We start from the raw sequence: 27,171 nt of genomic DNA, 5'->3' as shown, positions 1-27,171 counted from the left end.
CTACAGATGTATCATACTAAGAATTCCATGTTCCCTCACCATTGACTATGCTGGCTAGTGCTGGTGAGAGATGAAGTCCAAAACATCTGGTGAGCCATTGAATTACTGAAGATGTCTTATTGTACAGCACTATGTTGTAGATTCGTCGCACTACAGAAAAAGGTATTATGAAATAAAATTAAATAAGGGCAAAATAATTATTCATCCACTTATGCAAGCAAAGTACTTGGAGTCCCCAGCAACAAGTATTAGTTTATTTACCACGTCTGCACAGGAACTCTCAGGAATTTAATGTGTTCACCCTTTTGTTCATTTCACTCTCCTTAATAACCAAGCCTGAGTCACAGATAACCTTCACCACAAACTCCTCATCGGTGTACAAAAGTGGAAACTTGAAGTCCCCAATTAAAATAAAGGTTGCATTCATAAACAAATGAATTAGCATGTGACCCCCAACTTTCAACAGCATTGACACACTTCTGATACTAGTGATGAAGGAGCTCTTGTCCGGGCACATGAAATTTAGGATATAGGGCAGGAGCACGCAATCCGCTTGTGGTAGGTGCCCTGGCGCTTCCATGCCCGAATCAGTAGATTCAGCTTTTACAACTTCTGTAATGAGTTCTTTCGATTTCTCCTTCTTCCCAGCCCACTGCTCCCTAAAATGAAATACAAAAAGCGTTTCTTAGAGTTCACACATATGCAACCCAACGTGAATTTCGGGTGACTTATTGTTACAGGATAGTGTGGTAAAATCAGTACCTTACCCGGCAGTTTATTTTGTGAAAACACATACAGACTCTATTGTAATTTACAACATGCTATATTGAGTAAATACGCATGGGACATGTTGAAATATGGAAATGTTAAATGCAAAACGTACAATTTAGTATTTCTCAATGGTTTTTGTATAAAGCTAAAACTATTTACTTAATTGGCCATTTGTCACAAAATGGCCTCTCTTGTTAGGGTCCATTCAGTGGAACCCTTGACTTTGCAATCAACGAGCTGTCACCCCTCAGTTGACATATGTCTTGCTGCAGTCCAGAGGCAGCTCATGTAATCAAGAGCAGCCAAGACTTGTTAGTAGAGCAGAGATGACTTTTAGGTAGGTTGGACTGCTGTACACCAACTGCTCATCCCACAACCCCAGAGCTCTGATTCAAGACTGTTTTCGGTGCCTTTGCAGTAAGCCCTCCTGAGTTGCCTGCAGCTTCAACAAAAAATAAGAATATATAGAAACAGTAAGCCCTCACCTTATTTCCTGGCTGCTGATTCCTCAGCTTGACAACTGAAAGAGAACCAGGGATGCTCTGTGGCTCCTTCCTTGACCCTTACCCTGATTTTGAAGCTTCCTGTGGATTTCTACTGTACCCTCTCATGTGATAAAAACAATCCCACCAGTCCCAAGGCACTCTGTGCCTGCTGCTATCCAAGTGAAGCAGAGTGTAACTGAGGCTACTGCCATCTCTTGACTGCCCTACTTCTCAGTTCCGGTGTCCCCAGTGGTCCAGTAGAGGAAGAAGAAGAGAAAGAAACAGAAGTCACCCATGTAAATCGCAGACCAATTGGAAGAGTTGTTTGTGTGTGTGTGTGTGTGTGTGTGTGCGTGTGTGCAGTGCATAATTTGTGCCGGTGTTTGCCGGTGGCGAACACCAGCACTGTTTGTTTGGCATCCGGCACTCTCTCAGCAGCTGCCCTTAATCCCGGTTTGCTGCGCAGTGGTGCACGGAAATAGAGGCATTCATCAAAGAAAGTAAACAATAAAGTGTTAACTTTCTGTGATGAATGCACTCATTAGCTGAGGCTCTGCTGTCAGTGCTCCAGCCACTAGCCGGTGTGGCACCAGTCAGTAGGCAGCCCAGCTCAAGCCGTGCTCTCTCTCAGAATTTTTTTTTTTTGTGGGGGCAGTGCTACCTAAGCACAATCACGTAGCCCCTCCAACACTCTGCAAAAGACTCCTGTTTGTCAGTCACATTCTAGGGGCATGCGTTGCTTGACTGGATGATAAGCCGCTCCACCGGGGGAAGCTAGCTTGGGGAGTCCCACTTCAGGAGAGGTGAGTGGCTGCCGGACAGATTAAACAGGTTCAGGGGTCATGGTCTGATTCACCGCCTTGGGGTTGTCTGGCTGAACAAAGGCAGCGTTCAGCGCATCCTCATAAAAGAACCTACAGCGAAAGTTCATCAGGTGTCAGGTTGTTAGGGATACAAGTGACAAATGCGAACATCCTCCCCCTCCTGTAGTGTCTCACAAATCACCAAACCAGCAGGACATGGCGAGAGAGCGCAGACAGGTCCACAAATGTGCACACCTCTACTCTGTCTATCATTTTGAGCCAAATCTGCATTCATTGTGATTCAGTATTTTGGGCACGTTGTTTTTCAAATACTTTTTTCATCTTCTTTATAAAATGTGTGCACAGTGCACTGTTAATGCAACATGTTTCCTTTTGCAATAACGTTTGCTCTCGATCACCCCCTCTACCATGGAGATGTGGTGAGAGGGAGAGATGTGGTGAGAGGGATGTGGTGAGGCCGCATCAGTTAGCTGAAATCATAATTGTGGAACTCATGGTTCTTTTTGACAGTGAATCACTACTGGTGGTTTCATACTATGATTTTGGCGGCCATCTGAGTGTGCTGCCGTGCATTTTTTTATCTCGTGTTTCCTCTGCATACCATCTCCATGGCCAGTTTAGATAATACACAGTATATGTTTCAAGTACATTGATCTGCATTTCAGCTCGCTCTCGGATGAATGAATGCATCTCCTTTCATTATACTATTGTAAATGAGACTTTCTAAACTTGGGGAAGCGGCTGTGTAGTGGGCGTAAAAAACATGCGTATGACACTTTTGCTGAAAGCCTGTTAGCGTGCACATAGATATAGCACTTATTTTTCATGTGTAAAGATTGCTGCCTGGGAAAACAGTTTCACTAATGTTACTTCCGTGTGTAAAATAGGTCAATACTTCTAATTCTCTTATAGTGTGATTTTCTTAACATTCCCTTTGAATATGATTTCAAATATACATTAATTCGATGAGGGGACACTCTGTACTGTTCCTCGGATACCAGTGAGTTGGTAAATGTAGTAGTACTGTCAGCTATGTTTTACATATTCCATAGGTCCCCTGTCAACACAATAAGCCTGAATCACCTCTGGAATTTGATTGCAATTAGCACAATTGCTGAGCAGCAGATAGTGTGAGTTTTATGAGCCATCCAGGGTTGGTTCCAGGGAAAGAGGTGAGCAGACTGGAGAGCTGGCACTGCTGGAGATGGGCTAGTCAGAGTGATGGCCAGGATGGTGGGGGGACGTTGAGGGGGGAGAGGGGTCTGGTCAGGATCACAAAGATTAGCTCAAATAGTTGGATTTCAAGGACTACACTGTACAGTAATAATGTCTTATAGAGTTTACTTACAAAAAACACAAATTGCATAATAAAGCCACATGACAGCATGTAAATACGTATAGCAACATGTTAAGCAAAAAAGAATATGATTGTGGCTTTAATGGTAAACTATAACTCCCAGAATGCAAGATAATTCCAAACTGAAAAATCTAGTAAACCCCACAGCACTTTCAGTGATTTAAGAAATGAAATAAAAGAAGTTGTGTAATAAACCAAGATAGATATGTGTGCTCCTTCCCACTATCCCGTGCCAGCTGCAGCGCCAAAGATGTGACATGGAGCAACAGCAGTGTGATGGGCTGCTGGTGGGCCGATCTAGCGCTGAGCCTGCGGGGGGGGCTGGGTGGGAGGGTGTGTGTGTGTGTTTGTGTGTGTGTGTGTGTGGTGCTGTTGCCCAAGAACTCACAGACACATGACACTCCTGAACGGAAAGACGGGAGAGCAAGTGACTGAAGCCAAGACCGGTGCTGAGACATGTGTTTAACCATCCAGCATTGCTGTGTCCCTGCTCGCCAGATCTTCTTCAGAACTGCGGCTGCCTTAGCAAAGCAAAGATTTCTGTGCGAACGGAAACATAAGAGAAACTGATGGACTTCTAGGGCCCTCACTCATGGTGGGGCAGAGGACCTTAGGGATGGGGGAGTAAATAGAGTAAGGAAGGGTGTTATAACAAGGATGGGGGCAATAGGTGTGAAGAGAAGAAAGAGCAGAGGTGAAGGAGTACTAAAGGTTGAGCAAGAGTAGAGGAAGACGGAATTGATCACTCAACAGAAGAGTTTGCGAGTGCAAAGTGGATGGGGGGTGGGCTGTGCTTAGTGTCAGGCACATCCTGAGTCTGAGGGAGGAGAAGTGAGGAGCTTATAAGTTATAAGAACAAGGCTAGAAGTGGGGTGGTTGGAGTAAAATCCAAAAGAACAGTGAGGATCATAGCATAGGCAAGGAGAAAGAGATTCCCTTATGCACAAGGTCCCCCTGAATTTGTGAAGAGGTAAAGTGGGGCGGCGGTGAACATAGCTAGGCCAAATAATAAAAAAAGGACTCTAGGCATTGACCTGTGCCTCCTGTTGCTGTTTACACCTTTCCCTTGATATGTGAAAGCCTGAAAACCCTACTGGTTGATCTCCAAAGAACCGGATAAACAGGATGAGAAGACATTGACAGTTACCCAGGAAACCAAGAAGCCAGAAAGACATGCAGGGCCACTTGAAACCCCAGAAAATGAGCAAATAGGTCAGTAACAGGACAGGGGTTAGAGACTTTATTGTACCCAGAGACTCTTTATGTGTTAGGTAGCAGGGAGAAGTCACACTGTGTGTTAAGTTGCCTCATCTTTTGTTGATCCAGAGCACCAGCACAACTGTAACGTTCACCCAGAGACATTTGTTGTGTGTGTTTTTTTACAGAGATTATGGGGGAGTCATCCAATATTTGTCTTAGCAGTTAACCCATATGGAGCAAATCTTAAAGGCTGCATGGAATTACCAATAGTGAGAAGTGGGAACCTGAGGCAGAGGTTGGGCAGGTCGTGCATTCTAAAAGCAGTGTGGGAACAACACAGTCCAGCATCCAAAATAAATGGCTACCTACAATTCGTACAACTTGTGTGTGTGTGTTGTTTATCCAGAATGCTTTGTGACAGCAGTCTAAACAGTAATCAGCATTTAACCAAGCTATAAGGAGATGTTAAACAATCAATATTGGCATACACTTGGCTGAAGTTCACTCATGAACCCTGTTGCCTGCACCCAATGAATAGTCTTCATTTGTTTGTATAGAAATGCATTTAGTTCTGCAAGCTCCCATGGGAATGCTATGCCATTTCTTTCTGTAGCCTTGCATTGAGTCTGTAATCTACTACTGATTCATGGTTTGTCTTAATATACGAACAGGGGGAACAAATATCATTAGAAATGTGATTGTATCAAGAAAATACAACCTGGAATACATGCTGACCAAGAGAAAGATATAAATGAGAGAGAAAAAAAGGACATAGAGAGAAGTAGAGTTGAGATAGAGAGAGAGAGAGAGAGAGAGAGAGAGAGAGAGAGAGAGAGAGAGAGAGAGAGAGAGAGAGAGATTTTGTTGAAAGGGCATACCCATAAACAATTAAGAATTGTGTTCACACTACATTAATGGACTGAATAAAATTAATAATAGATTCACAAACCTTAGAATCCAGCTCGGTATAGGTAACTGTATTCACCAAAAAGCAAATCCTAAAAATGTCTCAACCAGATACACACTTTGAAAGTATTAACTTGATCAACGATATTCATCGCTGGTGAATATAGAACTCATTTGCACAACTTTTTTCACTATTTAATCACTTGTATATTCAGTATTTAAACATGCTTTGCAAAGGGAAATGTGATGTGTTGTCTGAGTCTCGTGTTGCTCTTGTTGCTGTTGTATCGCAGCCGCAACTAACTAGTGGATTTGTTTTACAATAACAGAAGTCTGTCACCCTACAAAGCTGGTTGGTATTCTTGATTTGTTATTATTGCTGTTTGGAAGAATCAACAACATTGAAAGTGAGACACAAAAACTAAACACTCTACAATAAAAAGTTGATCCTTGTAGACAAAACCATGGAAAGTCCAAGCTAACTTCTGCTTTAACACGGCTGCAGGTATTATTACCCAGCCAAACACTGATACTTATTTGCATAAAATATATCAATTGAAACCATACACAGAAAAATGTTATACAGGATTGACTAAGTTGGCTGTCATATGTCACGTGCAGCCTCACATTCCCCAATAAATGTTATGTGAAGACCAAAATACAGCAATTAAGTTCACAATATTACATGTGATAAATTGTATTAAAGTGCGTTACAAAATAGTCATATTCTTTAGCCCATGGAGGGCAAAAGAAAAACTATTCAGTCAAGCCTCAGACATCTGGGACTTGGTTTATGAAAGTACCTGCCAAGGAAACCCATGGTACCTAAAACATACAAAAGAAAAAATTATTAGTTCATTACTCAGGTGGATGTGTATAGATACACATTTGAGATATATCCTCACTAGTCCAATCATTTTTCTACTTCTAAGTGGTGCTAAAGGGACACAATGATACAACCGCCAAAAAATAGAAAGTATGACAGGTGAAAAGGGAAAAAGTGTAGGCCAAGCAAATTTGTGGTTTATACCTCTTTTTTTCATTTTCATAATGAAACTCAAGGCTCGGCTTCCAGGAGAATGTTTTGGGATCCTTCTTCATCCATTTTTCTATATGTTGCAGGTCACGGTCTAGTAAACAAACAACAATGATTCCCTTAAATCGTTCGACTGCTGGGAAAATAAGATGTATATTTGCAGATATCCCATAGTACATCAGGAGATCTCCTTTCAGAGCATCTGCAAAAAAAAAGTCATAAAATGAATGTTTATTTCAATACATTGTGCTAAGTTAATGTTAACTTTTTTGGTGCATTTGCTTTTCATATTAACCTTTATTGAAACCAGTAGGTAACCATACTCAAACTCTTTGCAAAATGACAGAAATGAGAAAATGCTTTGCAACCCATGTTTTCCAATCTGAGTTAAAAGAGGACCATTGATCAAACTACCAGGGTTTCTGATTCGTCAGCAGATCACTAACATGGGTTTGGATAATACAAATTCCCAATTCCCTAAATTACATTATCATTTCTTTTGGAATTATGTGGAATGTTTTTCTTTTAAATATATTTTTACTTGATATTTATTGTTAGATTTCTCAATTTCTCAAACCCGTTTTGTTTCTTGCCCCCTATTCTTTTCAATGTTTAGCTGAAATGTCTCATATACTTTTTTCTATCTTTTAAAGGATTTTGTTAAACTTGAAATAGTTCAATATTTTTATTGTATAAATGTAGGACGATGCAGAGCCTGGAAGAGAATGACAGGTTCTGGGAAATTCTCCACTTAGCTCCTCCAGGTTCCACTTTGCAATGTCGTAGGGAATCCCGGGGCCCTAGAGTTCTTCAAAGCTGGCAAGGGGTGTGGGGGACGGGGGGGACTGACTAAATTGATGTAATCGTTTCTCCCTAAACGTTCTTCATTTGAGATGTTGTGCTGATCGTCAAGGACAAATATAGGACATTGAATGATCAATAGCTGAATATCTCAGGCAATGGATATTGGCTGCAGATGTGACCATTTGATTTGATTGGTGTGTTCCAGGGGAGACTCTTCTGACAGGCACGGCTGAAGGTGAAGGGCCTAAATTCACTATCTGCCAGAATGTCCTCCCATCATTTGCACAGGACACTTCCAACTGTCTATCCCATGCTCAAGTTCAAATTTAATGTTTTTGATTGCTAATTTATATTTATGCCTTCTCTTTCCGAATAATCCCAGAATAAAAAGGCCTGGATTTTAAAGCCGCAAGTATGTTATTCTTGGTCGCCCTCTCTACAGTTGGAGTCGGTCCAGCCGTTTTTGAAGTGGCTCTACTAGATCTTTTAAGGTCTCAAAATATCTTGTCAATGATTGAAAAATTCTTCCAACTACCTATTAAAAACATCAAGTTTCTCTTAACTTGGGACTTTTTCCAATTTCAATAAAAAACAATTGGTGATGAATTAAGACTCATTTAAAAATATGAGAGGCTTTCTCAGAATCTCATTGTATAGTAAACCTATTGGTGCTAACATTCACAACTATCTTTTCAGGAGTTTCAATTAAGTTCCTGGCCACAGAAATGGCCACCGTTTTAAGGGTAAGTGTCAATGGTAAATCGTCGTCCTCAGGTCTATGGTAAAGTATATAGTATTAGTTCAGCTACAAAAAGGAATACACATATAGTCAATTAGACTATTTAGTGCATGGCCTTCTAAGGTCTATTTACCCGGCTGATCTGATGGTATATGGCAATTAACTGCCCTGAGGCCATGGTAAATTAGCCAAAGTCCTTGGTGTTGGCCAGATCCATAGATATGATTTTCTACTAAAATAGGGTTACTGTTTTCAAAGGTCCGATGAACCTCAGACTCATGCAGATCACAATCAGTGCCTTCTACTGTACCTTTATTGAAATCTCTGCCAATTACCCAGATAGTTCTTTCTTGCATTGTATTTATCCAACCTTGCATTATAAAATATTAAGTTAAACATATTTAGTAGATTTAGAGAGGACCTCGAAAAACTGTTGCATAGCCGGGCCTACAACCCCACAGAAACACCATAGAAGGCACAGGGACCACTTGGTGCCCAGGCCAGATGGAAGCTCAGAGAGAGTGTTGTCAGACTAAGATCCTGCAGCTGCAGAGGCACTGCATAAGTACCAGCTTAGAGCAGGCAGATCAGCATAGCCGCCGGTGCCAGCCAAGCTGATAAGGAAGATAGGGCTTGTAGGTGTTGGTGCAGCAAAGAAGTGAGACTGTGTCCTGGATGACCCGAGGTGAGGAGGCCAACCGAATACTGGTGGGACTGAGAGAAGGGAGCCCAACCCTCCCAGCTGTGGTGGAGGTCATGGAGAGTCTCAGGGTGGTGGCTCCCTGAAGGGGGAGACTTACACATGTTAGTGATGGCCGGTCAGGGGCACTTGGTGTCTGAGCTTCTGGACTGGATGGAGCAGAGAGACACTGCTCTAATGAAACCCAGCCCATGCGGGTAATTACAGCAAGTCACCTGGAGGACCTCCCCTGAAGCTGGGGCAGACAACACTTGTTGTGAGTCTTATCAGATTTCAAAGGCAGCTTTCTCCCCAGTGCCATTTACTGGGATATGAAGAGGGTGACACATAGATGGATGGGCTGCCGCTACAAGAAGCACAGTCCAGAAGTAACTACTTCATGTCAAAAGGGAAACACATGGAGGCTCTTGCCTGTCCCAAGCCTCAACATCCCACAGTGAGGGGAAGCCTTCAAGGATGCTTGAGTTTGGGTCCAGATATATCCGAGTCCACTGCATCAGCGGCCATGGATTCCCCAGCACAACCAAAGGACATTGGTGGCCGGGCCTTGGTCACAGAGGAGAATCTCATGCAGTGTCTGAATGTTTATCAGGAGAAGCTGCTAGCATCTTTCCAGGATCAAATTGCTGCTCTCAAGGAAGACACTGGTGGCTATTAGATGGGATCGGGCAACTCTTGAAGAGAGGGCAAATACAACAGAAAGAGCCTTTCAGGAGGTTGTGGAAGATTCCCAGGATAATGGAGAAACTCTTGAGAGGGACGCAAGTGTAACAAGAAACTGGGAGCTGCAAAATGAGGACTTTGAAACCGCTCGCAATGATCCAACATTTGCATTAAAAACCTGTCCCAAGAGATCCTGGATAAGGACCTTCATGTCACAGTACAGCAGCTGTTAGATCTCCTGGGGGATGTTCTGTTGGAAATAATCCAATTCAACAGAATCCAATGTACTGGCTCTAAGAAATTGGGTCCATGGGCAAGAGAGAGGGATGTTTTAGTGGCACTGGCCTGCTTTTACAAGAAATAGTCAATTTTGGGAGTGTTCCAGGGATTGTCTCCTACCCGCCTGAGCGGAAAAGAAATTTGGTTGTTTCCAGACATTCCTTTATCTACTCTCTGAAAACAAAGAGAAATGTGGGCTAGCCATCAAGACTCTAAATCAAAAGGGAATCAGATACAGCTGGACATTCCCCTTCGGCATGCTCTTCTCTTGGGAGGGCAAGGATCATTGTATATCTAAACCAGGCAAAGGGGTAAAATTCTTAACATTGTGGATGTCCAACTATAAAGGGATCTGTCAGAGCAGAGGAGCTCAACCCTATGGAAGAGGCCCTGGGAAAGGTCTAGGGAAAAAGAGCCCTTCCTGAGACCAGGGCATTGGTCCCTCCCCGGTTGGAGCGGATTGTGACATGAATAGCCTCAGAGGTAGCAGGAGCAAATAATAATAATAATAATAATGATAATAATAATAATAATAATAATAATAATAATAATAAGAGACAGGGATTACTGAAACCAGGGAGTGGTGAGGTGTGAAAGAGAGGGCAATATTTTCTTTGTTTCGTAAATTGAGTTGAGCATATTTTGTTAGTAAAGGAGGTCCTTGGGGGAAATTAAGTGTTCTGCGTGGGTGTTACTTGATCAAAGTTGAGAGTTTTAGGACACCCTCCACAATGTTATTGTGTGAACTAGTCATTCTGTCTGACATTAGGTCCAGGGTCCCCATTGGGGAGGCGGCCATATCCCTGCAGTCCTGTTTTTTTTAGGGGTGTACAGAAGGGGATGGCTTCCAGGGACATCACACACCGTTAACAGCTTTACTTACCTGGAGGTTTCATATCGACAAGAGTGCTTGCCAAGAGGTTGCTTAGCGGGGAGACAGAAGAAGAGGGCTGTAATGGGGTAAATGAAAAGGCGGATGGTTCAAGATCTTGACACGTATCATAAGGTGTCTTCATTCCTCTGTTAAGAATGTCGACCACTTTTTACACACAGAGGGTGCTGAGATAGTGGCTTTACAGGAAACTCACGCTCGCTCAGCGGATAGACAAAAGGTGAGGGTTAGGGATTTTCCCAACCCTTTTCAGGTTAGAACGTGGGGAAAAATGTGTGCAGCCCTTTTTGCATTTAGTAGGGTACTTGATATAGCTGTCCATGGGGTGAAGGAGGATAAGGTGGGGCGTTTTTTATTCATCAATGCAAAGTTGGGTAATAGGGTCCTTTCTATAGCCAATATATATATATATATATATATATATATATATATATATACCCCTAATTCAGGATAAGATAGCTTCAGAAGAGAGACCTTGGCCAAATTGGAAGAGTTTTCCACGGGTGATATCATTTTGGCCAGAGAATGTATTCAAGCATGAGCGTCCAAGCTAGACATAAACCACTTTAACCCACATGGGGGTAAAGCTCCCTCAAATGCGCTAAAGCAATGCACATTCCAAATGGGTCTCATTGATTTGTGGAGGGCCGTGCAAGCACGGCAGAATGGATTCATGCTCCATTCAATGATTGATTACCTCTGACATACAAAATCACTACTGGTGTGGGGTAGAATGGATTGAGGTGGGAACCATATGGCTCTCAGAGCATATGCCAATTGTGGTCTTATTACAAATCCTTCATTTTAGGCACAAAGTTCAGGGGTGCCATTTCCCAGAGAAATTACTTAGGGAATGGATCCTCATAGATTCAATAGCGATAGAATTGATTCATATTTTACGAAAAACCCGCCTGCCCTTACTTCAGAAAGTCTGAAGTGGGATGCCTTTAATGCACTTATGAGAGGAGAGCTTGATAGCAGTGCGGGGCATGCAAATAAGATAGCTAGAAGGGAATTAGAAGAGGTCTGACTATGCATGTGGGAATTGGAGGTAAATCCATTGCGAGCCAACCGGAGGGCATATAAGCATGCAAGAGGACATCTTGAGACGAGCAGAGACAGCACCATTGCATGCTAAACATAAATTTGACGTGAAGGCCAAAAAAGTGGATAGACTACTAGCTCAATTATTAAGGGATCAAGGGGCTTCCAGGACCATAGAAGTGATCACATTGTCATGGGCTCACAGGGTAACAGAGGATAAGGCTATCCTAGAAGAGTTTACTAAATTCTATTTGAGGCTATATACTGCAGATGCACACTCAAACCATCACCAAGTAGCCTACTTCAGAGACCTACCTCTGCTTAAAGTGGCCCCACTGGAGAGGGAGGCCTTGGATGTGGAGATCCTAAAGGAGGAGGTGGAAGAGTTGTTGAAGGCGTTCCCCACCAAAACGTCCCCGGGACAAGGCAGCTTCCTAACAATTTTCGATAAAACTTTCCTCTCCAGATTGGCACCTCATTTTAAGACGTTGTTTTGGGAGGCAGAAAAGATAGCTGCCTCCATGAACGAGGCATACGTGATGTAATACCCAAACCTCTTAAAGATCCGGCCCTATGTGGTCTTACCGCCCAATAGTGCTTATAAACATTTACTCCAAAATGTACACAAGGATTTTGCCCAACAAAGTGTATCAACTACTTCGCACAATTATAAGGCCTGGCCAATCTGGTTTCATTTGGGTGCGTCAAACATTTGATAACACAAGGAGGGTTGCACACTTGATTGAAAAAGTATCATTGTCAGACACCCCAGCAGTCCTCCTCTCGCTGGATGCCAAAATGCTTTTTCATCAAATAAAATGGTTGTTTCTTCGGGAAACAATGACATGCATGGGATTTGAGACCTCCTTCATGAATATGGGTGATGCCAACTACCAGTCCCCCTTAATTCGATTGCAAACTAACAGGCAGTTTCCAAGGCAATACCGGTGGGTTGTGGGACTAAACAAGGCTGTCCCTTATCTCCACTCTTATTTGCCATATATATGGAACCTCTCTTAGAAATTATTCATCGCTCAAATGTGATTCATGGCATTTTGTTTGGGGGGGTAGCAATATAAAATATCAGCATTTGCGGACAACATGATGTTATGCCTTACGAGGGGGGAAATGGAAGCCTTTGAGCGGGCACTGGAACTGAAAGGAAATCTAAGCAAGTAAGTGATTGTCAATGTATTGCTCCTTTGGGAATTTGTGAATTGGGCCTGGGCCGCATCTCCCTTTACCTGGCTTCCTGACAGCATCAGAAATATGGAGATAACCCTGACAAAGAAGCTCAAGATGATTTACTCGGTCAACTATGGCCCTTTGCTGGGTAGAGTGAAGGGGGAGTCGGCATGAGGAGGCTGCCTCTCAAATATCCTGGCTAGGTAGGATAGTTACGATTAAGATTGTACTTCCCAGGGTGTTTCAGGCCTTTCCCATTCCAGTTCTCAACGCATTCTATAGGCACTTGAATAGAACCATGTCCCAGTTTGTATAGAATAAGAAAAGCCTGCTTCCCTATACGAGGCCACTCAGATACAGGTACAAGGATAGGGTTAAGATGTGGGTTAAATGGATTGTGCCATAGCTGGACACCCACCCTCTTGAGGGTACGATGTCCATACATGATTTCCTTATACTATAAGATCTTCACAGAGGTGGGCCTGAGTGCTGAATGGGTATATTTGGCACACGTTGAATAAAACCATACCGGCAGACAACTGTGTCTTTTTGTAGAAGAATATTACGAGACTCACAAGAGCTGTCCAGCTTGCAGAACTATGGTATAAGATCCAGTTGGAATGGCATTACACCTCAGTTAAGTTACCTAAGATTCTTCGCCAAAGGCTACCGCGGTGTTGGCAGGGTTACAGGGAGAGGGGGTTTTGGGACCACATTTGGCGGTTGTGTTTGCCCATGAAGAAGTTGTGGGAAACTGTGATAGAGCTTTTGGCATGAGATACTGGGATATACGAGGGAATCGGGGGCACCTGAATCCATACTAGGGTTTTGGAAGCTGGAGACGCCACCCCAGCCCCAGGGTAAACCTCTCCTCACGGCATAAGCAGTGCTCTTGTTGGCTGCAGTATTACTCATAGCACATGAGTGGAACAGCAAAGAAGTCGCATCGGAACTGGATTGTACTATGGGACTTTGTGACAATGGAATGGGTTACATACTCAATCGAATCCGAACACTCTAGAGTCCACAATGAGTGGGATCTGGAAGTGGACTTTTTACATAAGGACTACATTCGCCCTCTCTGCCCGCAGATGATAGCTCTTATCAATCTGGTGCCAAGTTGTCTATTCAGGATAACCGTGTGCTGAGGGCGATGCAGGATTTTTTGGAAACGGGATGGGAAGGATTAAGAGGGGAAACGTGGGATTAGTTGTATTGTCTGGATCCATGTATGAAAATAGCAATAAAAACACGTTTACCAAATCACAAAGGCATATTGTGTTTAGGAGAAGATTAGAAACTACCAGGATTGTGTCCCATATTCAAGGGTACTGAGATTAGAAGAAGGACATGGATTTCAAGAAGTCTTGCCATGAGAGAGAGAGCAAAGTGGCTGTGGTGTTCACTATATCAGTGCTCACTATATTACAGAAGAAGCAGAACTATAGCCAGAGAAACCACGAGTGAGACGTTTTTGAAGATGACAACATGAGAACTAAATCCCTCTGAAGGGTGACCATGTTCAAAGGTGTAGAGACTGATAATTTCGACAGGCAATACGAGATTAAATAAAATGCCCAGAATTACACATTAGTGAAGAGGTGAAGCTGGGATTAGTGCCCCCTCTGTAATGTCTACACTTTATCAATTTCTTTTTCATTCGTTACCATGAACTGGAATAATCACATTTTATAGAACTGATTTGCAAAGTACACAAATCACATAAAACAACATGCCAATTTCTAAAAATAAAATGTTCTAGAAGCCTATTATGCAAAAGGGGAACGATTCTAGCTTCCTTGTCTCCATCATCAAGAGAAGTATATAAGTACCAGCAATCTAATTGATGTGATCCCAATAGATTTTATTCAGGTTTCTCTTTTGTACTTTGAAACTTTAAATATGCCCAAAACATAGGCTTATAAAACTTTTATTTCTAGACGTGCAGAAAAACCTTGAATTGTACAAAAGGGAAAACCGTTTTTTGTGTCAATTGAGCAAACCTTACAATATGCTTGCCAGGGATCTGTGATATCCCGTCCACTATCTTCTCCTTAGAACCCCTTCCACTCAACTGGCCCAAATAAAAAGAAAGATCAGGTGATGGGCTAAACAATGCCACCAACAAGTGTGAAGGTAAAGCTTTCCGTATAATACAGCACTGTACTGTATGTAATGTAAGATGATTTGTCCAGGATCACTGTATCATCTACCTGCAAAGCCTTAACCAGGATACCAGCATTGACGCTTTGTCTTGAAATTGGATACACAATCACCTCTCTGGACTATCGCTTTATGCTCATCAATGGGGGTGGGCTGCATAGGTTTTAGAAACTTCCTGTCTGAAGAAACTGATTTCTAGACCTTCACCAAACTGATGCTATGTTTGTTGTTATAGCAAACACTTTATGTTGCAGGTGCATTGTTGATAATAGCACCTGTTGTGCTTACAAAACAAAGTACAAATGCATTCAAATATGTCAACTTTAGACAAAGGAAATGCTGAGTCTGTCTTGATGGAACTTGGTATTGCAATCTTACATATGAACACAAAGCTCTGCAAGCAGTGCTTAACACACCGAGCAATCTTCTAATCCATTGCAGCATTTGACTTTATAAATATGCATTTAAAATGTGACTATTACACGTTATAAATATAATACCCACATAAATGTTAGAATGCTATGGGCGTTGTGCTGTAGCTAATGTGCAAACTATGTATGCCACAGTGTACACAGATAGCAGAGCAGAACGTCCATGTCAACAACAGACACAAAATAGGTTTAGAGACTCGGTCGCATTCCTAAATGTGCTATTTAAGTTTTGTGACCAATGTAAGTGACTTCTTTAAATAAGACAGCCTTGTGGGGCACCACCTCCAAGTTGGGGGCCCGGGGCAAGTGCCCCTTTTGTCCTCCCATAAATATGTCTCTTCCTAGCCGAATTCCCACAGAGTCAATGTGTGGATTAAAACTCTGTCAGCTTCTTCCCCCTTCTGAGGTAGTAATTTCTTGTACCTGCTTGTACTTGTAACTCGTCTTGTACCCAGAACTCGACTTGTACCTTTAGCAAGTTAATCTGATCATGATTTATGACACTGTTCAGCTTCCCCCCACCTTATTGGTTGTTACCACCCTCATGCAACAGGACCTGATGTATATGATCTCTGAATTAATGTTCTAAACCCTGTACCGCTCAAAGACTCCAGACTCCTTTGAAAGATTACAGCCAGAAGACGATGTACACTCTTTTCAAGATAGAGAAATGTTTTTGTGGCCACTTTACTCATATTTTCTAAAGAAGTTTTTATAGAGACACTGGAACTCTTTTGCCAGGTCACTACTTTCTTTCTCAATGCATCTCGTGCAGGGAAATTCATGATCACTAGAATAATAATTATCAGTTTTGGTAGCCACGTTCACTTGGAAAGTTTTGGTTACCCCAAGTGCGGGTCGCCACAGACCACCATATGAAGTCAAAGGTCTATATGAAGACCCTACACTAGGGCCAGATAAGCTGTTGTTCAGATCCACTCTCTGGTTGGGTCCCTGTTCAGATCTCTTGTTTCCTTTCCTCACTGAGGCTTGAAGGGTTTTGCTTTGTCTTTGGCTGAAAACAACATTTGAATTAGATCACAACCTTATTTTTAGCCTTTACTTGGAATATCCAAAATTTAAGCAGGGTGAATTTGCATATCAAATGCCCTAATATATGCCTTAATTCGGGGGGAACCACCCAGGAGGGGATCAGCAGGAGGTTGGGTAGTGTTTGCATTTCTTCATATGTATATGATGCTTTTGTCTGTGGTTTCATGAACTTACTGAAATGCACACAATTGGACTGAATATCATTAAATGTAAAGTTCACCTTGATCTCATCTCTGGTGCTTTACCCCAAATCATAGATTAGTTCATCCAGTGCAGCGACAGGCAACACACAAACCCCGAAGTCAGGAATTATGTATGCAGATCTTCCTGGAATACAGAGCAATGGAGACAGACGCAGCGATGCGCTTTACCTACCGGAAGCGAAGACTCTCTCAACTTGATCCAAAGGCTGCGATATCGAATCAAATGAAAATTCAGACTTTTCTGTGAAATAGTGAAATAAGGTTTTCTCTGTATCGAAATATTGTTTGTAGAGAGATGTCCAGGATGAAGAAGGTGCCATTGTGTCTCTGTAACAGTTGGTGGCCTTACTCTCCATTTCTCTCTCTCTTTCTCTCTCTCTCTGTCTCTCTCTCTCTCTCTCTCTTTCTCTCTCTCTCTCTCTCCCTCGATTTACAGTCTGAATTGAATCAGGACCTGGGTTGTCTTTTTATTCCTTCAACAAGCTTATTAGCGGGATTGTGTTTATTTGTGTATGTGTGTTTGTATACTTACACACACAAGCCGGTGCTGGCCCTGTTCCCTTTGAAGTAACTTACTTTGTGAAGATTGTTTGCAGTCCCAGTGATTGACAGCACGAAGCACTGAGCAACCTGTCAAGACAGTGTCATTTGAAGATTGTCAATGGACTTCTACAATTAAGTATATACTAAGGATGTGTGGGCTACAGGTATAGCGATTGTCCTCTCATCTTAAAGTTACAATCTGAAATTCATAATTTTATTTTATGTTTTGTTATGTCAAAGGATATTTATGCTACGCACAGTCACCACCGGAGTGGTCCCCGGACGCTGTGGCAGCTCTGAAAAGCAAGAGCGTAGGGTAAATTAGTAGGACTGAGCGGGAGAAAAGAGCAAGAGAGCTGTGATGTACTGTTGACAGCTTCAGTCCGGGTTACACCGTTTGCTGAGCTTAGGTGTGTTTTCATGTGCCTCAGGTGTGGTTTCAAGTGCCTGGTAGCTAGCCTTTATGTGCTGTTGTGCGTGGCTATTTTTGTTTTGTTGTTGCAGTGTAGTGAAGAGCATGCAGTTTGTTGTTCTTTAGAGGTATGGTTGTGTTTAGGTCAGAGTTTGAGAGGTGTATGCAGAGGGGTGAGTTGTATTTTTATTAATAGGGTTGATTAGTGGCATCACTATCTAAATGGGGTGCATGCTGATATTCACAATTCCATCTAGATGGGGTGCATGCTAATCTTCACAATTCTATCTAGAAGTGGCGCATGCTAACCTTCACAATTTTCTCTAGTTGTGACTCAAGCCTACTCTTGACAATACTGTCTGGATGTGACACAAGCTAATCTTCACAGTTCTGTCTTGATGTTTAGATTAGCTAATATTCACAATTCTGTCTGGATGTGATGCAAGAAAATATTCACAATTCTGTCTACATGTGACACAGGCTAATCTTCACAGTTCTGTCTAGATGTGACGCAAGCAAATATTCAGAATTCTGTCTGGATGTGATGCAAATAATATCCACAATTCTGTCTGGATGTGACAAAAGCTAATCTTCACAGTTCTGTCTAGATGTGATGCAAGTAATATTCACAATTCTGTCTGGATGTGACTCATGCTAATATTCACAATTTTGTCTAGATGTGACGCAGGCTAATCTTCAGAGTTCTATCGAGTTTTTACGCAAGCAAATATACAAAATACTGTCCGGATGTGATGCATGGTAATATTCACAATTATGTCTGGATGTGATGCAAACTAATATGCACAATTCTGTCTAGATGTGACACAAGGCTAATCCTCACAATTCCATCCCATCCATAACTGCCCAAAATGTAAACTGTTGCTGACTAACCCAATTGCCTTGATGCAAATTATGGTAATCTTGCACATTGAGGCTAGAATCAGAATTCTACCTGATACGAGTGTGGTAAATGCTGAGAATTGCAAGGGGTAAGGTGGGGAGAGTAAAAAAGCCAGGAAAAAAATGAAGGACTACAGCACAGCAGCTGCATACCCTAGATGTAGACCATCTTAGAAAATGGGGTGGGAGTCAACAAAAAACACAAAATAAAACCCACATAAAACTACAAGTTTTTCTTTTTTTTTGGAATTCTTTATTTACATTTTAACAAAACGGGAAAACATCAATCTGAAAACAATTACAACATATTTACGTACGATGAACATCAGTATAAACAGCATTTGAAGAAGGAAAGAGGAAGAAAAAAAATTATTAAATTCATTTCTAAATTCAACCTCTTACGCTAATACATATTTAAGAACACATCCCAGACTTTAGCATGTAGGTGTAGTTTCCCCATCCTCCTGTACATTCCTTTTTCAATAGCTGCCAAAGAAGTCATCTCATCAATCCAATCATTCGATGTAGGTGGGATCCGGGATTTCCACCCCCTCAAAAACATTTTCTTGGACATTGAAGCTCCCCTGAGCAGAAATATTTTCTCACCATAGAAAGATCCTCAAGCAAGACACCACTGCCCAAACCCATCGTCTTAAAATCCAAATCAATGCTGCAATTCAGGATCTTTAAACATACAATGAAAACCTCCTGCCAGAAGCCCCAGACCCTGACACAATCCCATAATAAATGTTCAAGAGTGCCAACTTCCAAACCACAACACCAACACACATCCTAATCCAACATGCCCCTGCTCTTGTGCCTCTCCGGAGACCAAAACACTCTGTTTAGAATTTTAATTTGCCTAGAGCGTTCACATAAATTAAATGAACAAAGCCTCACATTCGCTCACAATTCAATCCACATATCAGCAGTAATCTCACAACCCAATCGTCTACTCCACTCATTCATCAACCCAGTATTATCCTTGTAACTCGCAACAATTTGGCGATACACTATGGGGCAACAGACTCACAACCCACCACCATATGTTCCAAAACCACCAATTCACTTCCATCAATCTCACCAATGCATCTCTTCAACTTTTTGTAGTCTGCAATAGAAACATTTTCAATATTGAAATCAGAACATAAGACATCAAAATCAATCCATTTACCACCTCTGTATATATCCTTAATCCAGTGAACTCCACCAACAAACCATTCCGGCCAAAAAATAGGCTTGCCCGCCTCTGTGATGGCTCTATTAAACCAGATCGAATCCGAAGGCGAATTTAGAGCAGTTGAACCACACATTTTGTGAAAGCCCCTCCACACATCCCGCAAAAATGCGGTCAATGGAAGTTTCCTACCATGTCTGCCATATGTCGTAAGCATCGCTTGTGGGGCAAGAGGACCCAAAGCACTTGCTTCCGCCACAGCCCAAGCACCCGGAGAGTCAATTAGAAAAGGAAGCAAAAACTGGCAAGAAAAGGCTAGATGATATGCCCTAAAATTGGGGACCCAAAGCCCCGCTCTTTCAACAGGCAGCTGCAGCTTCCACAGTTTAAGCACAGGAGGTTTCCCGTCCCAGAGGAAGGTTTGTAAAGTTGCATCAATTAATCTCCAGTAACAAGCACTGATCTTCAAAGGGAGCATACTCAAAACATAGTTGATTTTTGGTGCCACAACCATCTTCAAGGCGTTCACCTTACCCCATAACGACAAACACAAAACCGACCACCTCTGTGTAGATGATTTCAATTCACTGCAAGTCTCCCCTAAATTCGCCTCCACCATATAATTCACAATCGGGGTCAGCCAAATCCCCAAGTATTTAATTTTGCGTGCGCACCACTGAAATCCAAATCCAGTCACCAATGATCTAGCACAACTATTAGTGATAGGCAAAGCCTCCGACTTCGACCAGTTTATTTTATATCCTGCCACCACATGGAATCGATTCAAAATATTCATCAAAGATGGCAAAGAGTCCTCCAAGTTCTTCAAAACCAACAAAGGGTCATCAGCATAAAACCAGGTTTTCTGCTCAATCCCATTGAAGGACACACCTTTTAAGTACAAATCATTCCGCAAAGCAATTGCAAGAGGTTCGATAGCAAGCACAAACAAAAAGGGCGAAAGCGGGCACCCTTGTCTGGTGCCCCTCCAAAGATTAAAAGTTCCAGACAAGAATCCATTTGTCTTAACATTTGCCGTAGGGCGAGCATACAATAGGGAGACCCAAGAAATATACTCATCACCCAGATTCATCGCCCTCAGTACTGTAAACATATACTGCCAATTTATACAGTGAAAAGCTTTTTCGGCGTCTAAAGAAAACACAGCTACATCATCATCCAGATTCTGGGCCTGCGACATGGTTAACATAAGATTCTGTATGTTGCTAGAAGTCCTACAATGTTCAATAAAACCAGATTGATCCTTGTGAATAAGTCTTTGAATCACATTCTCAATGCGTAAAGCGAGTACTTTAGCCAGAATCTTGTTATCAGTGTTTATTAAACTTATCGGCCGGTAGCTGGAAAGTAGGATACTATCCTTACCTTTCTTAAGGAATACCGAGATGTTAGCATGATTGGTAGACTCTGGACTCAACATACATGTCCCTCAAGAGCCCCAACGCTGCCTCAGGGAGAATCTTGTAAAACTCAGCCGGTAGACCATCAGTCCCATGTGATTTTCCAGAGTTGAAACCAGCAATAGCAATCCTAATTTCATCAACATCAACTGACCGGTTCAAACCAGCCAAATCAGTATCTGAAACTTTTGGGATATCCAAATTATCCAAGAAGCAGTCACCACGACCAGTGATACCAGCCTCATTCTCATAAAGTTCATGTAAAAATCCTTGAAAACAGCATTAATCTTGCATGGATCTAATGTGATCACCCCATCCAAGCCTTTCATAGAATTAATGGCTCCCTCCGAAATCTGTTTCCTCAAACTGTAGGCAAGCCACCTGTCCCATTTTTCGCCTTTCTCAAAAAGGCACATCTGATTCTATACAGATCCTTTTCGGCTCTAGCATTCAACATATCATTCAATTTTCTTTTCAATCTCTTCAATTCCATTCTCAAATCAATGTCATTTAGATTTGGATCATGAATCAAACTACTCAGCACTTCAGTAATACGAGCATCAGTTTCCAACTGCTCTTAAGCCAATCTCTTCCTCCTGCCACAGGATAAGCCTAAAGTAATGCCCCTCATCGTACACTTGAACGCCTCCCATGTAACCTTCTTACTAAGAACATCTGAAGAATTCTCACTCACAAAGTATTCAGCCTCTTTTCTGATTTTCTCCAAAATAGACTCATCCTGAAGTATAGATGTATTCATCCTCCATTGAAAAGTTCTACAGCGTTCAAAATTCAAAGACAAGCCCAAGAAATTAGGCACGTGGCCAGTAAAAAACATATCAATTCTAGAATAAGTGTTATGAGATCCAGAATAGAATGTATACTCCCTGGAATCTGGATGTTGTAACCTCCAACAATCTTTTAGACCAAAATTCCCAATCAGCTCTCAAAAAGAGCAAAAATGCGCATCCCTCCTCTGCAAAGCTGAACGTCCAGTGCTATCTACGGAAGGATTAACAACCAGATTGAAATCCCCACCCAAAACGATATTAGCTGAGTTCAAGTCAAGTATCATCTGCGAGATTACCCATAAAACGAGCCATTGTCCACCGAGGGAGCATAGACATTGCATAGCACATGTTGGATACCCTGTACTTCCACCAGGATAGCCACGGTCCGCCCCTCTCGGTCACAACTAGTCTTCAAAACTTTAACAGGAGAATCCCTTTGTAAAAGAATCGCCACCCCTCTGCTCTTAGAGGAATAACTGGAAGCAACATCACGGAGCCACTTCCAACAAATCACCCCAATGTCCTCCAATAAAAGATGAGTCTCTTGTAAAAAATAAACATTACATTGTATATTCAATAAGTTGTTCATAATCTTCTGCCATTTGACAGGATTATTCAGGATTATTCAGCCCATTGACATTCCAGGAAGATATCAGAAGTTGAGATCTCCCGTCGGCAGACATGACAAAAAAGTCAAGAGGGCTGAAAAAACACAAAACTAAAAACACAAAAAACAACAAAAAGGAAAGAATCCAAACCCCCCTGCAACAGAAAAAGGACGCCAACATTAAAGAAGCAAAGAAGACCAACCCAATACACCCAGCACCCCTCCCAAATCCAAAGGAAACCTCCATGTATTGAATCCCACCATGAGTCCACAAGTCAAGTCATGAACACACTACATGGCTGTTTACCCATCCCGCCCAGTAGAACCAAAAGATCAGTTTGTCTCACCATCACACATCACCCAAAATCCCAACATCAAAGGCGAACACTGAAGGTGCACACCATATAAGGCAGCAATTCAAACGGTCCAAGTAGCATAAACATTAGTTGGATGAACAAGTAATAACTGCCAAAAGTAGTGTCCAGGCATATTTTAGCATGCAAACAGATGTCAAAATACAACCATCAAATGGCGTAAAATGAGCATGGGACTGTACTTCCTGAAAAAGGTCTAAAATCCCGGCTGTACACGAAAAACAAATACAAACATACACCCCTGTCCATAGGGCAATAAAAAATACTTCCCATGTAAATAACAAGCTCCCCCACCCACTGTGAGTCCGAGGAGACCAATTGCCAGTCAACTCGCATCCTTGCCACCCAGCCATCAAAAAAAGTCGATTGACAGAAGACAGAAGACAATCAGCAGAAAGTCGTAGTGTGCGCTTATGTCTTCACGTTTCCGTGTGTTCCGGTGTGAAATAGTGTGTTAACATGGCTGAGGTCGGCAATGGGATCCTTGGAAGATTCAAATGAATCGGGCCTGCATTTGCGCATCTACAGGCCTGCCTACCCGCCTTCAACTTTGCCCCAACACGTAAGTTGCAGTAATCCAAACACACTGTGACCCATCCAACAGATGTGCCTCCAAGATCCCGGTCAGTAGCCGTAAAGCTTCCGGATCCTGAACAAAGTGTCTGTTGGAGCAGCCAGGCAACAAATGTACAAAGACTGGATGGAAAGAGGCGGCACTCCACATCGAGGGCGGGTGAGACAAGGAGACCATTCCCTCAATTCTACTGCACAATCAAATATACCTAGCCCAAAGCACAACTCACCAGTCACGTAATGTCCGTTAATACCCTGCTGGTTGCACATGCAGGAAAGGATGCACACAGCCGAACAGCCGTGACCTGCTGGCGATGACAATGATGTTGCCAATACTCCCCCATATAGAGCAGCGAGTGCAGAGCAGCTGCTGGTAGCCGCGCAGGGTAAAGGGAGACACAAATCACGTGGTTCAGTGGGAGCACGCAACGCAAGCTCTTTAGTTCCGGATCCTGATGCGGCCAATCAAAGCCGCGTCACAGCACGTCAGCTGACTAGATCCACACCAAGGTGCTTTACTCTGCTTTACTCCGCGGAAAACACCGCAAGCATGATAAGGAAAAAAAACAATGTGAAGGTTCCAAACGAAACAGAGAAACGGTAACTGAAATCCTGTCTGGGTGCTATTTTAACTAATGCAAAGCATATGTAGAAAACCAAATTTAAATACAAAAGATACAAAAATACCACATTCAATTAGCAACAATGTTGTTGTCAGAAGCACAAACCTTTTCTAACCAAGAAAGGGCTTCCTGAGGGTCTGAAGTGGATTTGTTGCCATCAGGCAAAGCCAAAGTCAAAACATTAAACCTGTTTAAGAATTCCTTGATCTGCAGAGGCTTAGCTTGCTCCTTCACCCCTTTAAACATCCTCCTTGCCTCCATCACTTCTTTAGGGTAACCAGGAAACACATAGATGGACTGGCCCCTAAAAGTGACCACGTCCTTACTCCTGGTAGCAACCAATAAAGATTCTTTCATCCTTGCCAGGGTAAACGACACCAGGATGTGCCTAGGTTTCAGACCCGGAAGTTTACCAATCCGATATACATGGTCAATGTCACTTTCCAAAGAAACCACACCATAACATTCCTTAAAAATCTGTAAAATCAATGGCAGCAGCTTTTCCTTTTTAGGGTCTGAATACTCTGCAACTCCAACCAGCCTAAGGTTTCTCTCCCGCAATCTCAAGTCCATATCCAGGCGATGATCTTTCTTCTTCTGGACATCAGCCCTCAAAATCTTGTAGGCTCTATGGCTTCTAGCCATTTCAGATCCCATATCAGAGGATTTATTTTCCAAATCTGTCACTCTTGTATCCAGATGGGTGACTTTTCCATTCAGTTCAGTCATAGTAGTCTTAACTTCAACCATGTCCATGGCCACCTGAAGCATCAGCTTGTACAAATCTTGAATACTTGGATTCTCATTTTCCATTTCTGCAGTCTGTCTCTGTTTTTTAGAAGTGGGATTCTCAGGTTCCAGGATCTTTTTCTTGGAGTTCATATCAGCAATAAATAGCTTCAGGGAGGAGGCCAGGAGCTGAAGGCTTAGGCTGCTTCCACCTTGACCACCATTCCGGAATCCAGAAAACCACAAGTTAAGCAGAAAGCGATTGCAAAAAAAACACAAATGCCATAAAGCCACCTAAAAAAGGCCAAAACGGGTGGAAATCATTGTGAAAATACTCACTCAGCATCAGCCAGCCCCTAAGATTGCTTTTCAAATAGTCTGCCAGCAGTATGCATTTGGATTACAGCCAGGAATTCAAGGGCAAATGGCTGCCGAAAAGAGGCAAAGAGACACCTGATTGTTTCAGATAATTGCAGGGGGTAAGGTGTGGAGAGTAAAAGGACTGCACCAAAGAGGCTGCATACCCTAGATTTAGTCCAGCTCAGAAAATGGGTTGGGAATCTACAGAGAACACAAATTAAACCACACAGAAAACCACAATCTAGGCAGAAAACCATTGCAAAAAAACAGTAACCCCTCCATAATGGCACCTAATACAGGCCAAAAACGGACTGAAAGCAATGTGAAGCTGCTCACCGAGCCTCAACCAGCCCCTAAGACTTCTTTTTATGTGTTCTCCCTGCAGGATGAATCTGGATTACAGACAGGATGGCAATGAAATGAAGATTTCCTCATTAAACAGCATTTTGGTTTCATTGAAAATCGACTAGATCAGTGAGTCCTGCCGGGAAGCCGGGAAGAAAAAAAAATGGTGTGTTTGGGAGATGGGTGAATTGGCTCGTGACATATGTTATCTAGCCCCATTATTGCATAGTCACATCTATATAGTCAAGTGCTGCTTGTTAGTGTTTTGCATCATTTTTTAAAGCCACAAAGAACATTTGTAAGACCTGAGGATTGTTGGGTATTTTGTGTAGATTTGGGGCCTGGCGGTATTTTCTTACCGTCAAAAATAGTTTAGCAACAATCACTCCTTGTATTCAGATTGGGTTATGTATAATAATAATACAGTGGATATGCATTATTTCAGTACACAGACATGCATGGTTGGTATGCGTGGTTGGTATGCGTGGTTGGTGGTATTTTGGTGAGCATAATTCCCTTGTTTTATTTGTGGCCTCAATATCCAGAACCCCTTATTTTTGTTTAGATTTTTCATGTAATCACTATAGAGACCTCAGGCTTGCATTTCAGGAACACCACATTTTCACTTTTAGTGTGCCACCATGGGCAATTTCTCGCTGTCTTATCTACGGCAGCGAGCTATCATGTGGTATTTTTCACTAACTTGTATACGGTAGTGAACTATGTCCCGGGTCTCTATTTTTGCTGACTCATGTACCTTCAGCAAAAAGGCTATAACACACAGTTGTTTATAATTGCTCATACTGAATGACATGCACACAGCTGCAGCTAAATCTTATTTTTAGCTACCTTGAAAATGACAATTGCACTGGCTAAACATTTCCCCACATCATCAGCACTGTATTGGTAAATATAAAACACACCACCCATCTGCTTTCAGATATTTTTGTGTATTATAAAAGTTGCATTTAAACACGATCTCACTCTTTACAGAAATAAATGAAATAGCACAGTAACAGCATTATTTGTGATACACGGAAAAGAGAGTGGCAGAGACAAGAATTCAATTTGCAACATTAAACACGTGGGTAAAGCACAGGAATCTCCTTTCCTACACTGACTGAATATTTTCGTACACACTCAGCCCCCACACCTCAGCGAGATAATTACCAGGCTTATTCAGTATGTAACTTCTTTGGCTGGTCGCCTTCTGGAGGGATTCACCCAGCAAGGACAAGCATCTGCTGTCACTCAAACTGGGACTTGTTGACTGGAAAACCCAGTCTCTGCAACCAAGTTGAATCTGCTTTAGGAATCAGGCATCCCCAGCTATCAACCCAGTCCTTCTTCGAGCTGTGTCAAGATGTCTCTCTCTAGCTCCTTCCTCGAGATTAAACAAAAAAACTCTGGTTCCCTCCTACCAAAGGATCCTAACCAATACAATTCTATCATGCCCTAACCACCCTCTGCACACAATGGCTTGGCTTATACAGTTGCAACTGTAACCAAAATGATTTCCTGCTTATTCGAGGTCTTTGCTTCCTGCAGTTACTGTGGACAGAAAAGCAGAGCAAAGGGAAG

The 27,171-nt window shown here is 42.3% G+C and overlaps 1 protein-coding gene across 1 annotated transcript; it reads right to left on the bottom strand.

Annotated features, from left to right (window-relative positions):
• Nucleotides 1-241: 241 nt before the first annotated feature.
• LOC138488514 (nicotinamide N-methyltransferase-like) lies at nucleotides 242-26,892 on the bottom strand. Its single transcript, XM_069615553.1, has 3 exons — nucleotides 26,761-26,892; nucleotides 6,574-6,781; nucleotides 242-659 (listed from the first exon to the last, which is right to left on the bottom strand). The coding sequence occupies exons 2-3, from the start codon at nucleotides 6,756-6,758 to the stop codon at nucleotides 281-283; spliced, it is 564 nt and encodes a 187-aa protein (XP_069471654.1). The 5' UTR covers nucleotides 6,759-6,781; nucleotides 26,761-26,892; the 3' UTR covers nucleotides 242-280.
• Between the last annotated feature and the right edge of the window lie 279 nt (nucleotides 26,893-27,171).

This window comes from Ambystoma mexicanum, chromosome 9, assembly GCF_040938575.1.
Source record: "Ambystoma mexicanum isolate Mex_15411 chromosome 9, UKY_AmexF1_1, whole genome shotgun sequence".
Taxonomy (NCBI): domain Eukaryota; kingdom Metazoa; phylum Chordata; class Amphibia; order Caudata; family Ambystomatidae; genus Ambystoma; species Ambystoma mexicanum.
The sequence above is the reverse complement of the archived record's forward strand: the minus strand, read 5'-3'. Positions and strand labels throughout refer to the sequence as shown.

Excerpts from the sequence above, each read along its gene's own strand:
- LOC138488514 (XM_069615553.1), bottom strand. The coding sequence starts at position 6,758 with ATGTACTATGGGATATCTGCAAATATACATCTTATTTTCCCAGCAGTC. Across the intron at positions 660-6,573 it reads TATGAAAATGAAAAAAAGAG|GGAGCAGTGGGCTGGGAAGA; the intron begins GTATAAACCACA and ends ATTTCATTTTAG.